The sequence below is a fragment of the Nuphar pumila genome, chromosome 7 (assembly GCF_984573655.1).
Source record: "Nuphar pumila chromosome 7, dmNupPumi1.hap1.1, whole genome shotgun sequence".
Lineage (NCBI taxonomy): Eukaryota > Viridiplantae > Streptophyta > Magnoliopsida > Nymphaeales > Nymphaeaceae > Nuphar > Nuphar pumila.
The window spans coordinates 30207641-30220797 of record NC_143255.1 but is presented as its reverse complement, the minus strand read 5'-3'; the positions used below and the strand labels follow the sequence as shown (position 1 = coordinate 30220797).

Here is a 13157-nt window from a genome sequence, read left to right as displayed (position 1 = left end):
TGTGTCTATACATACAGACATAAATATATATATAGAGAGAGAGAGAGGACCTGATTGCGTTCGACATAGTCCTCAAGTAGTTCTTTGATATCATTGACTTGCTCTGGACTCAACTCATCATTATCCAGCAATCTCAAAATCAACTCTAGCTTCATTACATGCGCCTTGTGCCGAGTGATAGAGGCCTCCAAATGAACCTTTAAATAAAGTGATTGGTATAAACAAAATTAATGCCAATAAAGAGAAGGCATAAAGGGAGGATTTCTATTAACATGTTATGTTGTTAGCACGAAAGGAAAAACACAAGGACATGTTAACTATAACCTTTTAAGCACAAATCACTGCTGTTCATGGCAAGTCATTCATAATGTGGATCAGCACATAAGCAAAAATCAAATGAACAGCTGTTAAAAAAGAATATAAAATGAACGATTACATCTCTAAAGCACATAATACAAAAATTATTTAGTCCTGCACTTTCATACATAATATTCTTGTAGAACATAATTTTATGACAACTACAGCATATTTAAAATAAACTACATCAATGCAACACACAATCCTACATAATATCAATAAACATAAATTCATGCATAGACATATTACAAGAGGTCCTATGGTATATATTTTCATATTTACAGACATACACTACATGTCCATAGTACACAAATGAAATTAACACTACATGCCCATAGTACACAAATGAAATTAACTGATTATAAAAAAAAGTATAAATAAAAGTATAAATAAAAGTTGGCGATCTATATATGTGAAACACTTATGTGGACTGATATTAAATATGTTTGAACAGAAACTGCTGCAGTATGAAAAAATATTTTATCCAAAAAAAAAAACTGATGAAATCAAGTGAAATCATCAGCAAGTGGACTTTGTAATTTGAACGAAAAAGGACATTTAAAATGTATATGACAAAGACATCCTTATATGAAATTTAGCAGTAAATAAGATAGAAATTGATGCAGAACTCAGAAGATCAGTGTTCTACCTTATTGTGGATGGCAATCTACTAGTTGCTTTTTATGCAATAATGTTACCATAATGGAAAGAACCAGTGGCACCTCAAAAGAAAGTTCTCTCATTCTCCCGCTGGTTTATTTCTTAAGAGACTTGTACACACATCAGAAAACATCACCAAACCATGGTAAATTACATGACACTATTGAAAGTTCATCCCTCTGATTCATATTTAGTAAAATGGAAAAGTATGCCCTTGGAATCCATTCATGGTATCCCTTCAAAAGCTGGTGCCATTGGTAACCCCCCCAAAAAAAAGAAACTCTCTTTTGTATTTCAGACAGTGATCTCTCTCTCTCTCTCTACATACACATGCACGTGTATCTATGTCACATGGGTGCGGGTGCGGGGATTCGGCACTTCCAAAAAAACCTGGTGCGGGGGTGCGGCAGGGGCAAAAATGTAAATATATATATATATATATATATATATATATATATATATATATATATATATATATATATATATATATATATATATATATATATATATATATATATTAACCAAGCTTAATCGAGTTTCTTCATTAAGCTCTACTGGTCTGAGCCGAGTTTAATAGTTTAATCGAGCATTGCTGGATGCATATATGGTTTTAATTTTTTGCTATTGAATCAGACAAATATCAGGATTTGATGGATATCTGATTACATGTAAAAGAACCAAATAAGATACGAACACCGGTCCAAACGGGGCGAGACCCCATTTTCCCCCTGGCCAGGACATATATGCTTGGTTTTCCATCCGACTCTTTTAGTTATTCTCTCTTAGTTTCGTAACTGAGCTACTTTAGAATGGTAACCAAGCTGATCATCCCTGAAGAAAGGTTGTATTGTCCATGATCATTACATCTTGTCCCAAAATCTGGCAGCTCATTGGCTTTAGATATTTTGTATTAATTTTTGTAGTACGTAACCTCCAGCCCAACGCATATCTCGAAGGAAATCAAAATCTGATTTGCAGGCAGGTACAGTGGACTGCAATCTGTACGGGCCAACATGGGCATCATTACCCTTTTGCCTTCCTGAACCCTCTATTTTAACAGAACCATCTGTGCTCTCTTCAATTTTTAGGATACAGTACGGTTGTTCTCTGAGACCATCCAGATTTTCATGAAAAGTTAAGCTCTCATCAACTACGAGAGGTGTCAGATCTTCAGTAAAAGGTGAGAATGATGAAGAAAGCCACCAAGTGTAGTATCAATGCATTGCCTAATTCACTCCCCATAAAGTTGCGGTGAGGACCAACATCCTGTCCAAGAGATGGAGGTATCTCCCCACCGCAATCCCCTCTGCAGATTTCGATGAGGATCATTTCCCTTCGACCATGAAGCAACTCAAGAGACAGAAGAAGCTTGGCGAGTGGCACTCGCCGCTAGAAGGAACTGATCTCTTTACCGTTGTCAATCGATTCTTGTTGAACCAGGCACCTTCGCAGGTTGAGCCTGCGCTTGACCCAAAGAAACAACTTAGAGAAGAGACTCCTTGGTAGTTGGCTACGACATGTGGTTGCCGTAAAGAAAGTTGAAGAGTTGTATCTCAAAACTCGCCATGTTGACAAACCAGTTCCTAAGTTTTCTGGCTGTCATGCCCATTTCAGCGGGCCTCTTTTTTTCAAGTCCAAAAGTTGGACATAAATGACCCTGGGTGCGTTGACCACACCCAGAGTCGGGTTGACCGCACCGGGTGCCGCACGCGCACCTGCATCGCGTCGACGCGGGTGCGGCACCTGGTTGGCCGAATCTTTGTGACATAGACATGTATGTACAACATACATACAGCCATTTGCCATGTCACATGGATACTTCACATAGCATGTGTACCTCTTGTTGACACGATATGACACTCGGACACTTCATGGACACAGTCAACATTGTGTCATTAACCTTATCTGTATTTTGTATGGTTTTATTTACTTATTTTGTATTCACCAGAGTTCTTTTTCTTTTAAAAATTTTCATCAATTACATTAAATTTCAATTTCAACCTAGTTTCATTTTTTATATTGACGTCCAAAAACTGACATGTAAACAGTCATGCAGTTACTACATAGTGATCACTGTTTGCATTAGTTAAAAGAATGGAAGTATTGATGTGTATGATGTATCTACAACCATATCAAGCCAAGAAAAATGAGACCAACATAGGTGAACACTGAACAGTATTCAAATCCTGCATAGAGAAAATATTCAGCTATAAGTTGACAGAAAGCATAATGGGCTAATGCCACATAATGATACATACTAATAATTCAAGGATTTAAGCATCTAAAAATAAGAAATTTAAAACACAGTACCAGTCTGGGTGGCTTTGTCTTTCCTTTCTTCACAGAGAGGCCCTCAATATCAGCTTCAAAGTAATCAATTTGAGACTCCAACTCTCCCACCTGTAATGAAGAGAAGGTTTCAGATACCAACACACTAACAATTTCTGCATGCTTTCATGACATAAATGGCCTTTGACAGTAACAAATCATAGTCAACTTTTTGTACAAGCAAATAATCATGGCAACTAACAAGCACTGTGACAGTGAAGGCAACTAAAATTATGACATGAAAGTACAAAAATTTAAGTTCAACACATCTCCCAGCCTAAGAGGCAAAAATAGTTGACAGTAGCACAGATACAGCTCTCTTCAATGAAGGGTGCATGTCACCGTATTTGATCTATAAAAACTTAGTGTCTCACAAAGTACTGATGGGAAAAAAGGGCCAAACATGATATTAGTGGACCAAACATAATGAGGTAGCTGAAGAGATAGATGAGAAAACATTCACATACCACATTATTCAACCAATCCCTCGTTTCTGATTTAGCCTTTTCTTTTGGATCCTGTTATAAATGAAAACGCGATGAGAAACAAAATACTGAAGTAATAAAGATTACAAAAAAGATTGTAAATTTTGCCTCTTCTAGAAATTTGGACATTTTCAAAGGACTACAAACTGAAAATGTTATAGTTTTAATGGTTGGAATTGAATAATATTTTCAATTGAAAAAATTATATATATTCTAATACAGTAAACAAGCAGCCACTAGTGGAAATACAAGGTCAAGTTCCACAACATCAAGAATGTTGTGCAGGCATTATTTGTTTGTTCAACAGAAACCAAATAGGGAAGCTTTCTTTCTTTTTAGCAGGAAATGAGGAATAGTGATATGATATGAGTGTGTATCATATGTATCATACAATACAAGCATGTATCATACGATACGGGGTGTATCGTATGATACGGGGTCAGCGCACTTAAAAAGGGATTGAATCATAATTTTTCAGTTTTGGGTTTTAAAGACCTCTTGAGGGTCGACTCCCTCATTTTGTGTAGAAGTCATTAAAGAGGTATCCAAGCACCCTGGGACTTGTGAGAGCGATTTGGGGGCTGATCCGTGCGCAAGGGAGAGGGCTTATACAGTTTGCTAAACTAAAAGTGCATTTCCACAATTTTTCCACTCAAGGAAGTGGGTTAAGGTAAAAAAATCTTTACTATGAGTAAAATTACAAAGCTACCCTCTAAATTTTTTTTGCCTCGAGGGACGCTGCCTCCCTGTAACCCCCATCCAACTTACCGCGAAGTTGGATCCGCGAAAATTAGAGATTTATATCAAGGTAGAAATCATGCTCAACACTCCTCCAAGAAAGATGGCATGACAATGGGGCATTCAAGTAATGAGTGAAAACCTATTGAAAATCGAGTACAACTATTGCCATAACTTTTTGTTTATATAATATGAAAGTATGAGTCTTGTGGCATATTCTTAATTGCAAGATATTTAATATTTTGCATTGTTCTTGTGAGATAGTTGATGTTTGATGATGTCTTATGCAACTCATAAAGACATAAATGCTTCATATGTGATTTTATGGTTGTATTTTGTGTAATTCATCATTGTTTCATGTGTTATGATTCTTTTAGATTTTTGGCTAGTTTTTTCTGATTTTTCATGATTTAAAAAAAAATATTAAAAAATTATGATTTTTTTTAAACAATACGATACATATCTTATTTTGAGCCCGACCGATATGGACAACGATACAATACTTACAACCTTGCTTAAATCTATCTGATAAGGAAATCGTCTATACTCACCTTCATGCAGCAAACTAGTCCAAGGAAGTGTGTGAACTATCCTTTTCCAACGTATCTATTAACTTGTTTGGACGAAATTATGTTGAGTTATATACATGGCCATAGTTGCTAAACACTAGATCCACCTAGTCTACCAGGCTAGGTGAGCATCCAATGGATACCCTCTTGCCTAGCCTAGGCCTGTGAGAGGTCATGTACCTGGCCCAGACTAATCGATGATCAATTCAGGCAGGTGTTGGGCTTGTCTAGACAATACATTGTCTAGTTTGCCTAATGCTCCACCTTGTGGAACCTGAGTGGGGTACTCGGGTAAATCTTTGCCCTATTCAGGTGAAATGTGACAGAGACATGATTCTTCTTGCTGCTCATCTAGACATATTGATGAGAATTTGACGCTTTAGATATTCAATTCCACATGACGGTCAGTAACTTGATAGGGATAGATTGATCCAAGTATGAGTTTGTCTCTCTTTTGCGTATATTGGTTTATTATATTTGCCATGAGCTTCTGCATATTCATATACAAGCAAATATGGCTTTACACATATTGCAGCATAAATTTGTCATCTTAATTTGCAATGTGTTGTTTGTTCTACAGTAGCATCTTATATGTATAATGTTTTATGAGTCCATAACTCAGGTTGTGTCAACAAGATTATAAACTGATTGGAGTAATATGGATTATAAACACAAGACAGTTTTCAATTAAAATTTTATTGTTTAACTAATTTAGTTGACAGATATGAATACATGTTGCCTAAGCTAGGCTAGGCAGGCAAGACCTCTCACCTGGACCACACCTAGTGCTTTTCATAAGATATCAATCGCCAAACATATATGAATGTCTATCACTCCAGTGGAGCTGCAAATGAGCTAAACTGAAGCTAATCACCAAGTTCAGTCTTGGCTCAACGACCTTGAACGTGTTGCTTGAATGGAAATCCGACCTAAGAAAAATAGCCCAACTCTGAGGCATACAAGATTGGACACCCCATACCAGGATTTAGCTAAGAATGATATTTTATTGAAAGGTCTAATTACAGCTTCCTTCTTGGCCAGATATTACAGCTGTTTATTGAAATATTAAATGCAAACAGATCATATGAGGCACTCAAATTGACGATGGGCCAGCAGACTTTTCAGATGTCTAAAGAGCTTTAATATTATTTGCATATTGCATCTTTCTAGCCTTTGCCACCAGGTTGAAACAGCAGAATGACCAGCCCCTATGCTCAGATAAAATCGATCTTAAAGGGATGATACATATTCCCATGATTCTGATGTTAACTAGACATAAGGGTCCTATGTTCATCATCACATGGAGTTAGAAAAACATCACTTTCTTTTTCCTCTGGAATTACCCATCCAAGGAACTTGCAGAGACAGTATGAGGTGGCAGGAGTCCCACACTGGCTGCATTTCAGCATTTGAAGTTTCGGGCAATCTGATGGCATAGGTGTTCTTTTCTTTGGCTAGGCCAAGGGTCAATCACCAACTGCACATTGGCAGGCCTCTGGTTGGTCAAAGTGCCCTTGAGGTCTCCACTGCTCACTAGGGAGTACACCCAGCTTCGACCTTGTGGCAAGGGATGCCCCCCCCCCCAAGTTTCGAACTCATGACATCCTGTCAACTTGGTGAAGTTCATAAGTCACCCCTACCAGATGAGCAGAGCCCTTGTGGGCACTGATGGTGTATTTGACCAAAAAAAGGAGATTTCCAACTCTCATCAACATTCCTGCCACTCAAGTTTCAACCATTTGTCTTTCAAAATGTCCCATTTTTGTCACTAACAGCTTGGTGTCTAATTTTGTGATATAATAAAAAGATAAAGGCAAGGAAAATTTATGTGAATAATCACTAAATTTTTCAATCAACATGGTCAAAGAATGCACAGGAAGAAACAGAATAAACAAGGGTGTATATATTCACTACCTAATGCAATTTTTTAATTGGTAATGCTCAAAGCATATAGAAGAGGCTAGAATAACAAGAAAAAGCTTTATACACGGGAAAATAGTACACCAAATCAATTACCATCTTGGGTTGTTGGCCTAATCCTTCTTTGGAGAAAGCTTTCATTTTGGTTTCCTTTTCACAAACCTTAAAGCGTTCCATCTCACGCTCAATAAGTTTGCGTGCATCTATCAAGGCCTGATTATAGAATGCACAAGCATATGTTAACATACCACATAAGATTGTTGCTCCATACAGTACATGCATGTATACATCTGATGCAATTAAGCAGAAGCAGATGGCACTACCATAGTGTAGCTTTACACCATGAACAGGAAAAAGTTGGCTGACATACATACATACATACATACATACATACATACATACATACATACATACATACATACATACATACATACATACATACACACATACATACATACATACATACATACATACATACGTACGTACGTACGTACGTACGTACGTAGTCACCTGTATCGTTAAAGGTAATTTCTTGGCGATGGTATTTCTCGGAGAGATTTTCAAAAGTTGATAAATCTCGGGAATATCTTGGGAGTTTAAAAAAATGAAAAAATATAAATAACAACAAAACAGCTAATAAAATAATAAGTTTTGCATTATTTTTCTTCCAAAAATATAAAGAAACATGTTTTAAAGGTTTTAAAATATAAAAAAACATGGCATTGGATAGAAATGATTGGAGGAAAAGGATTCATGTGGAAGACCCAAAATGAATTTCTTTTTTGGTTCATATCGCTGACCCCAATTGTTTTGGGATGAAGGCGTAGTTGTTGTTGTTGTTGTAAAAAATGGGAAATGCAAACTTAAAATAATAAAAACCATTTTTTCCCCAAAAAATATCACGATATTTTGTCTTTGGTGATATTTTGAAAATATTGCCATATATTCCCGATATTATCAGCTACCTTGAAATAGCTGATAATATCACGATATTTTCAATATATCAACAATATCAGTGACAGTGATATATACATAAATAACTATGAAAAAGTCAATAAAGTTGGTGTCTCTGTTGGTAAGTGTAAAACCCCTTGGTTTCCCTCCTCAGCTAAACCTCAGCCTTCTCGTGGATCTGTAATTTAGAGCTTTAGAGAGGCAGAGATGGTTGTTTCCAGTAGAGTGAAGGTGAATATATCACAGTGATGATAGACCACTACAAAGACTGGAATTACAAGGAAGAATTTTTGTTCTCACCAATTCATAAGCACAATATACAAAAAAGTATAATGCAACAGGGAATAGATAACTAAATTATCTTTAAGAGCACAAATGACAAAATTAGAAAACAAGGCAAAACAATTCCCTTGTAAAGAAGCCAATAGTTATCGAACAAATCATGAACTGTTAGTATTCTGCCAAATCCACAACTTAAGCATCAAGAGAGTGCAAGGAAGAAAGCAAAATTAGTTCAAGAAAGACACTTCATGAAGGTTGGTCAGTTGAATATGATCATCCTGAATAAGGGGATATCCAAGTCCAATACCTTCATGTGTTCAAGAAGTATAATATTGCTATGTAAATGACTTTATCTTCACCGAAATACAGCACAACAGAAGAAGACAGGACCAAATATGTATAAGCAATAAAAGGCAATACAAACTAATTTAGCAGCAGTGAAGGCCTCCGCATAATACTCAGCCTGAGTGGTGCAAATGGCATTCAAGGCATGAATAAAACCAAAACATATTGACTTACACCATTGATCAATATAAGAGTTGAAAATGCAGCTTTCATTTATTAAGGAAGGTATCATATTTGCAGTCCTCCATTAACATTTAATTTTTTTTTTTACAACTGAACAAAAGTTGGATCCACGGATGCATAAGAAAGAAAACTAACTTCCATCGTTTTTTTGGGTTGTATCATGCTGATATGTTCATTTAATCCTATTACTCTCACGCCATCACCATAATAAATATTGAACCTCAAGAAACATGAGCTTTTGAAAAAAAAATGCAGCATCAGTCGTTACAAATGTCCATGTCTATATCTTTACATCCTGCTAATATATCCGCTGCTCCATCCATTTCTATCCATATTTTTTCAAGCTAATATATTTTTTTCTTCTATTTCTCTTAAAATATTTCCATGTTTTATAAATCAATCACTCCTCTTAAATATTGAAATGCAATTGAAACTTCCCTATTGTTCAAGAAATTAAAACTAAATTTTTCTCACTTCTCTTAGATGCAAATATCTCATATTCTGCCCTATCCCTGATTTTAACTTATATGATTTTTGGACTTTGCTTTTCATCCCCAACGTTTACAAGTCTCTTCATTATTCCCCGCAATAAGAGCACTCTAGTAACTCTATATGATTAACGCTATAATGTATCATGTAAAACAGACTAAGAGACATTAACAGAATGATATTCCTGACCGTCTTGTCCTTGATCTCGTTAGACTGCAACCATGTCTTGATTTGATCCCTGTATCTCTGCAGCTTCTTGATCTCCTTCTTTAGCTCCACCTCGTATTTCTCCTTCTGGTTTGCGTTGTCTGCATCATGCAGCTGAGAACAGAAAAAGGCACGCATTCATATGGACTCGCCTCAGAAAGACAGATTATGATGATGACGATGATGATTACGACACGGTTCTATATACAATGGAGAACACTAGATATAGAAGAAGAAAAAAGCAATAAAGAAAGAAAGACAGACGAGAAAAAAAATATGACGATGATCTATGATGGTAATGAACCATGAAATATGATGCTGATGACGATGACATCGCTCCATACGCCACCGAGAACAATAGACAGAGAAGAAGAAGAAAGAGGCAGAAAAGATGATTGATGATGACGACTACGATCTTGTTCTATACGCCAGAGAACTCTAAAGAGACGATGACGGTAAAGAAGAAGGTGACGATTGTGACGAAGAAGAAGAGTAACATATTCACACACAAAAACTCAGAGAGAGAAAAGAAGAAGATGTTGATGATGATCATCATCATTACCTTGTTCCATACGCCATCGAACACCTCGATCCCCTCCTGAACCTTCTTCAGAAGCCTGTCGATCTCGATCTGAAGCCTCCGGTTGGCTCCCATGGCGAAGGGAACCCCGACTCGTCCTCGAAATCTCGAACCTGAAAGATCCCGAACCACAGAGTTCCCGCCTCACAGGAAAAATAGCGGTTTTCTAGGGCTCCGTGCTAGCCAGGGGCACCGGGAAATCGCAATCCTGGAAAATCACGATCCTTAGGGTTCCTGCCTCCCGGAAAATAGCGGTTTCTAGGGTTCCGAGACTCCTCAGAGTTTCAAAAAGAAAGCGCGAAGGCGAAGAGGCAGAAAAAAACAATCGGGAAATTATATAATCGCGCGCTATCGCTGAGGCCTTTCATCGCCGTCCATCTCGAATACGGACGGTCCCCCATCGAATGGTAGTTATTGCTGGTCGTTATTAGAATCTTGTGGGCCATATGCGGCAGGCAACTCCTTGTTTTTTACCGTTCATCTTTCATCTGGACGGCGTCTAGGCGTTCCTTCTTTTGTTTTAGGCTGGATGCGTACGCCAGAACGTGAGTGTTTGTTTCAATGGTGGGCTCTCAACTGTTACACAAATCGAATAGGGTTGACAACGGGTCGGGTTTGGTTCGAACCAAGGTGGAACCAAGACCCAAACCTGATTTGAGATGACGGTAAGTGAAACCATACCCGGATTCTATAAGGATTACATGCACCAGACCCAGACCATACTCGATAAAATAATATTTTTTATCATTTTTACATTGAAAATTTGCAGATCGTAATTGGAACCCGGGTCAGGCAGGGGTCTGGTATGAAATTTCACAAACTATACCAGGCTTTCGGCCTTCTTATTTATCAGCAAACCCTGACCTTATAGAGATTGGTATGGGTCGGCTCTGGGTCAAATCCAACCCATTGCCACCACTAATCCAATGAACTTGGATCAAAACCATTTTTTCTTAATCCAATCATATTTTTAAGATCCATATCCAGAAAACAAGGTGTTGAACACCGATCAAATCAAACTCAATCCCATAAATATGTGGATCTGACTTGACTTAGTTTTGTTAGTTTTGCTTTTTGGATGCATCTATGGATCTTAATCACTAGGTTTTTGTCACCACTATACAATAAAGCCATCATAAATATGTGGTCTCCATGGCTGTACTTGCCAAAAAACACTTTCAAAATCTATTTTTGAAAGTAGTGTGGATGGTTTTGTACTTTTCCTTGATTGGATTGCCTTCCTTCTTTTTGGATGTTTCAACCCCATAAATGTGTTGGACATGGTCTATTTACGAGGAATCCACACTTGGATCAAGTGCTTTTGATGAAAAAAATTGATATTTGGAGTCTTGAAAATTTACAAAAATTTTGAACTGTTGATTATCTGGACCTTATAAAAACCCAACCATGTGTCTAAATTAGACACTTCAAGCGCTGGTCCCTGTAAAATCAATTACATAGATCACATCTGTATGGTCAGAATTTTAAAATAAAACGAGAAAACCTGAAGAACCCATTAAGCACCTTCTCTCTCTCTCTCTCTCTATATATATATATATATATATATATATATGATCCCTAAAATATGCAAACCAGGGAATCCTGAAAACCATTTAATTGCTGATGGTTGTCCGATCAACTCAGATCGGGCGGCCATCGTGTTATGAGAATGGCACCCGACTTTAGGGATCGGGTACCTTTCACGGATTGCTCTCTCTCTCTCTACCCCAACCCTCAACCGGCTAAGAGAGATTGGAGGCCACCATTATCGCTGGTGACCTTCATCGCAGGCCCTCGATCTCGAAGAGTCCTCTCTCTCTCTCTCTCTCTCTCTCTCTCTCTCTCTCTCTCTCTCCTTTCCCTTCTTCTTCTCTCTGCCTGCCTCATCCCCTCGGCGACGCTCCTTTCGGAGATTCAATCGCCGCCTTCTCTCTTTCCAGAGAGCTCTGCTTTAAGCCCTAGCCAACCCACTTGTCTCCTCCATCTTCTTCTTCTCCTCCTCTACCAACCGTCTGACCCACCCTCTCTGCCCATTTTTCGGCATCACCGGCGTGCACTACCCCCCTAGTGCTGCCCTCCTATCCTCCTCATATTGCTGCCATAGTGGACAGTCGCAGGGAACCGCCCCTCTTCTCCCTTCGCTGTTGCGTGTGGGAGATGCCCAAACAGTGGGAAGGGAGGAACGATCGTGGGTGGTGACGCCCTTCTCCGTGCGGGAACCACCATCGCCCGACCAACTCTGCAACGACGCCCATCGCCGCTCAGGAGCCACCATCGCCAGACCGCCCCTGCACGACGCCCCTCGCTATGCCAGAGCCACCATCGCTCGACCTCCTCTCTAGTTACGCCTCGCCATTGCTCGACCTTAGGGTCATCCTCTGTAGTGTCGTCCCTCACTGCATCAGAGCCACCATCGCCCGACCTCTGCAGCGTCGTCCCTCACCGCATCAGAGCCAACACCAGTTGCAATCGCCCACCATCCCTCACGCAGCAAGTTCTTTGGCATTTTGGGGGTTTTATGACTGCTGAAAAGGTCGACCTCCTACTGCAACCGTCCACCATCCTTCAGACAGCCAGTTGCTCTCTCTCCTTTCTTCCTCATGAGTCGCTCGTCGCGTATTTTTTGGGGTCTTGCTTCTGATCGCTCTTTGGGAGCAAATCGAAGAGCCCTCCGTATCATTCAGGATGCTCTTAATGACTGGGGCGCAACATTCGTCCTTCGACGGTGGGGTTTCGATGTTGATCTGCCGTTCAGACTCAAGCATCAATTATTTTTCAATCTCTCGGATGTCTTCGGTTCATGCCTGGATGCAGGCTCTCTTCATATCTTGGACGTCTGAAAATTTATCTGTGTCGTTAGGAGAGAGCCTCTCGAAGCCTGTTCTAGCATGGCGCTGCTTGACCCCCCTTTCTTTTTTCGGGAGCTTCTGCATTGGGTCGCTGATCGGAGTTGTTAGCAGGTTCAATCTTCATGGCAACGCTCTTTTTGTGCCCTTCACACAAGATCTCAGTTGCGACGTGCTAGACCGAAAGATTGGTGGTGCGCATCATGTTTTTCTC

At 39.0% G+C, this 13157-nt stretch overlaps 1 protein-coding gene across 1 annotated transcript in view; it reads right to left on the bottom strand.

Moving 5' to 3' along the window:
* Window positions 1-10200, bottom strand: part of LOC149831725 (general negative regulator of transcription subunit 3-like) — a 33091-nt gene extending 22891 nt beyond the window's left edge. The window contains exons 1-6 of the mRNA XM_090013074.1: window positions 10080-10200; window positions 9500-9631; window positions 7154-7270; window positions 3813-3863; window positions 3328-3417; window positions 51-197 (exon numbers count right to left, since the gene is read on the bottom strand). Coding sequence (XP_089869200.1) covers window positions 51-197; window positions 3328-3417; window positions 3813-3863; window positions 7154-7270; window positions 9500-9631; window positions 10080-10172 — 630 coding nt within the window. The 5' untranslated portion in view covers window positions 10173-10200. The remainder of the gene's footprint in view (window positions 1-50; window positions 198-3327; window positions 3418-3812; window positions 3864-7153; window positions 7271-9499; window positions 9632-10079) is intronic.
* Window positions 10201-13157: the final 2957 nt, after the last annotated feature.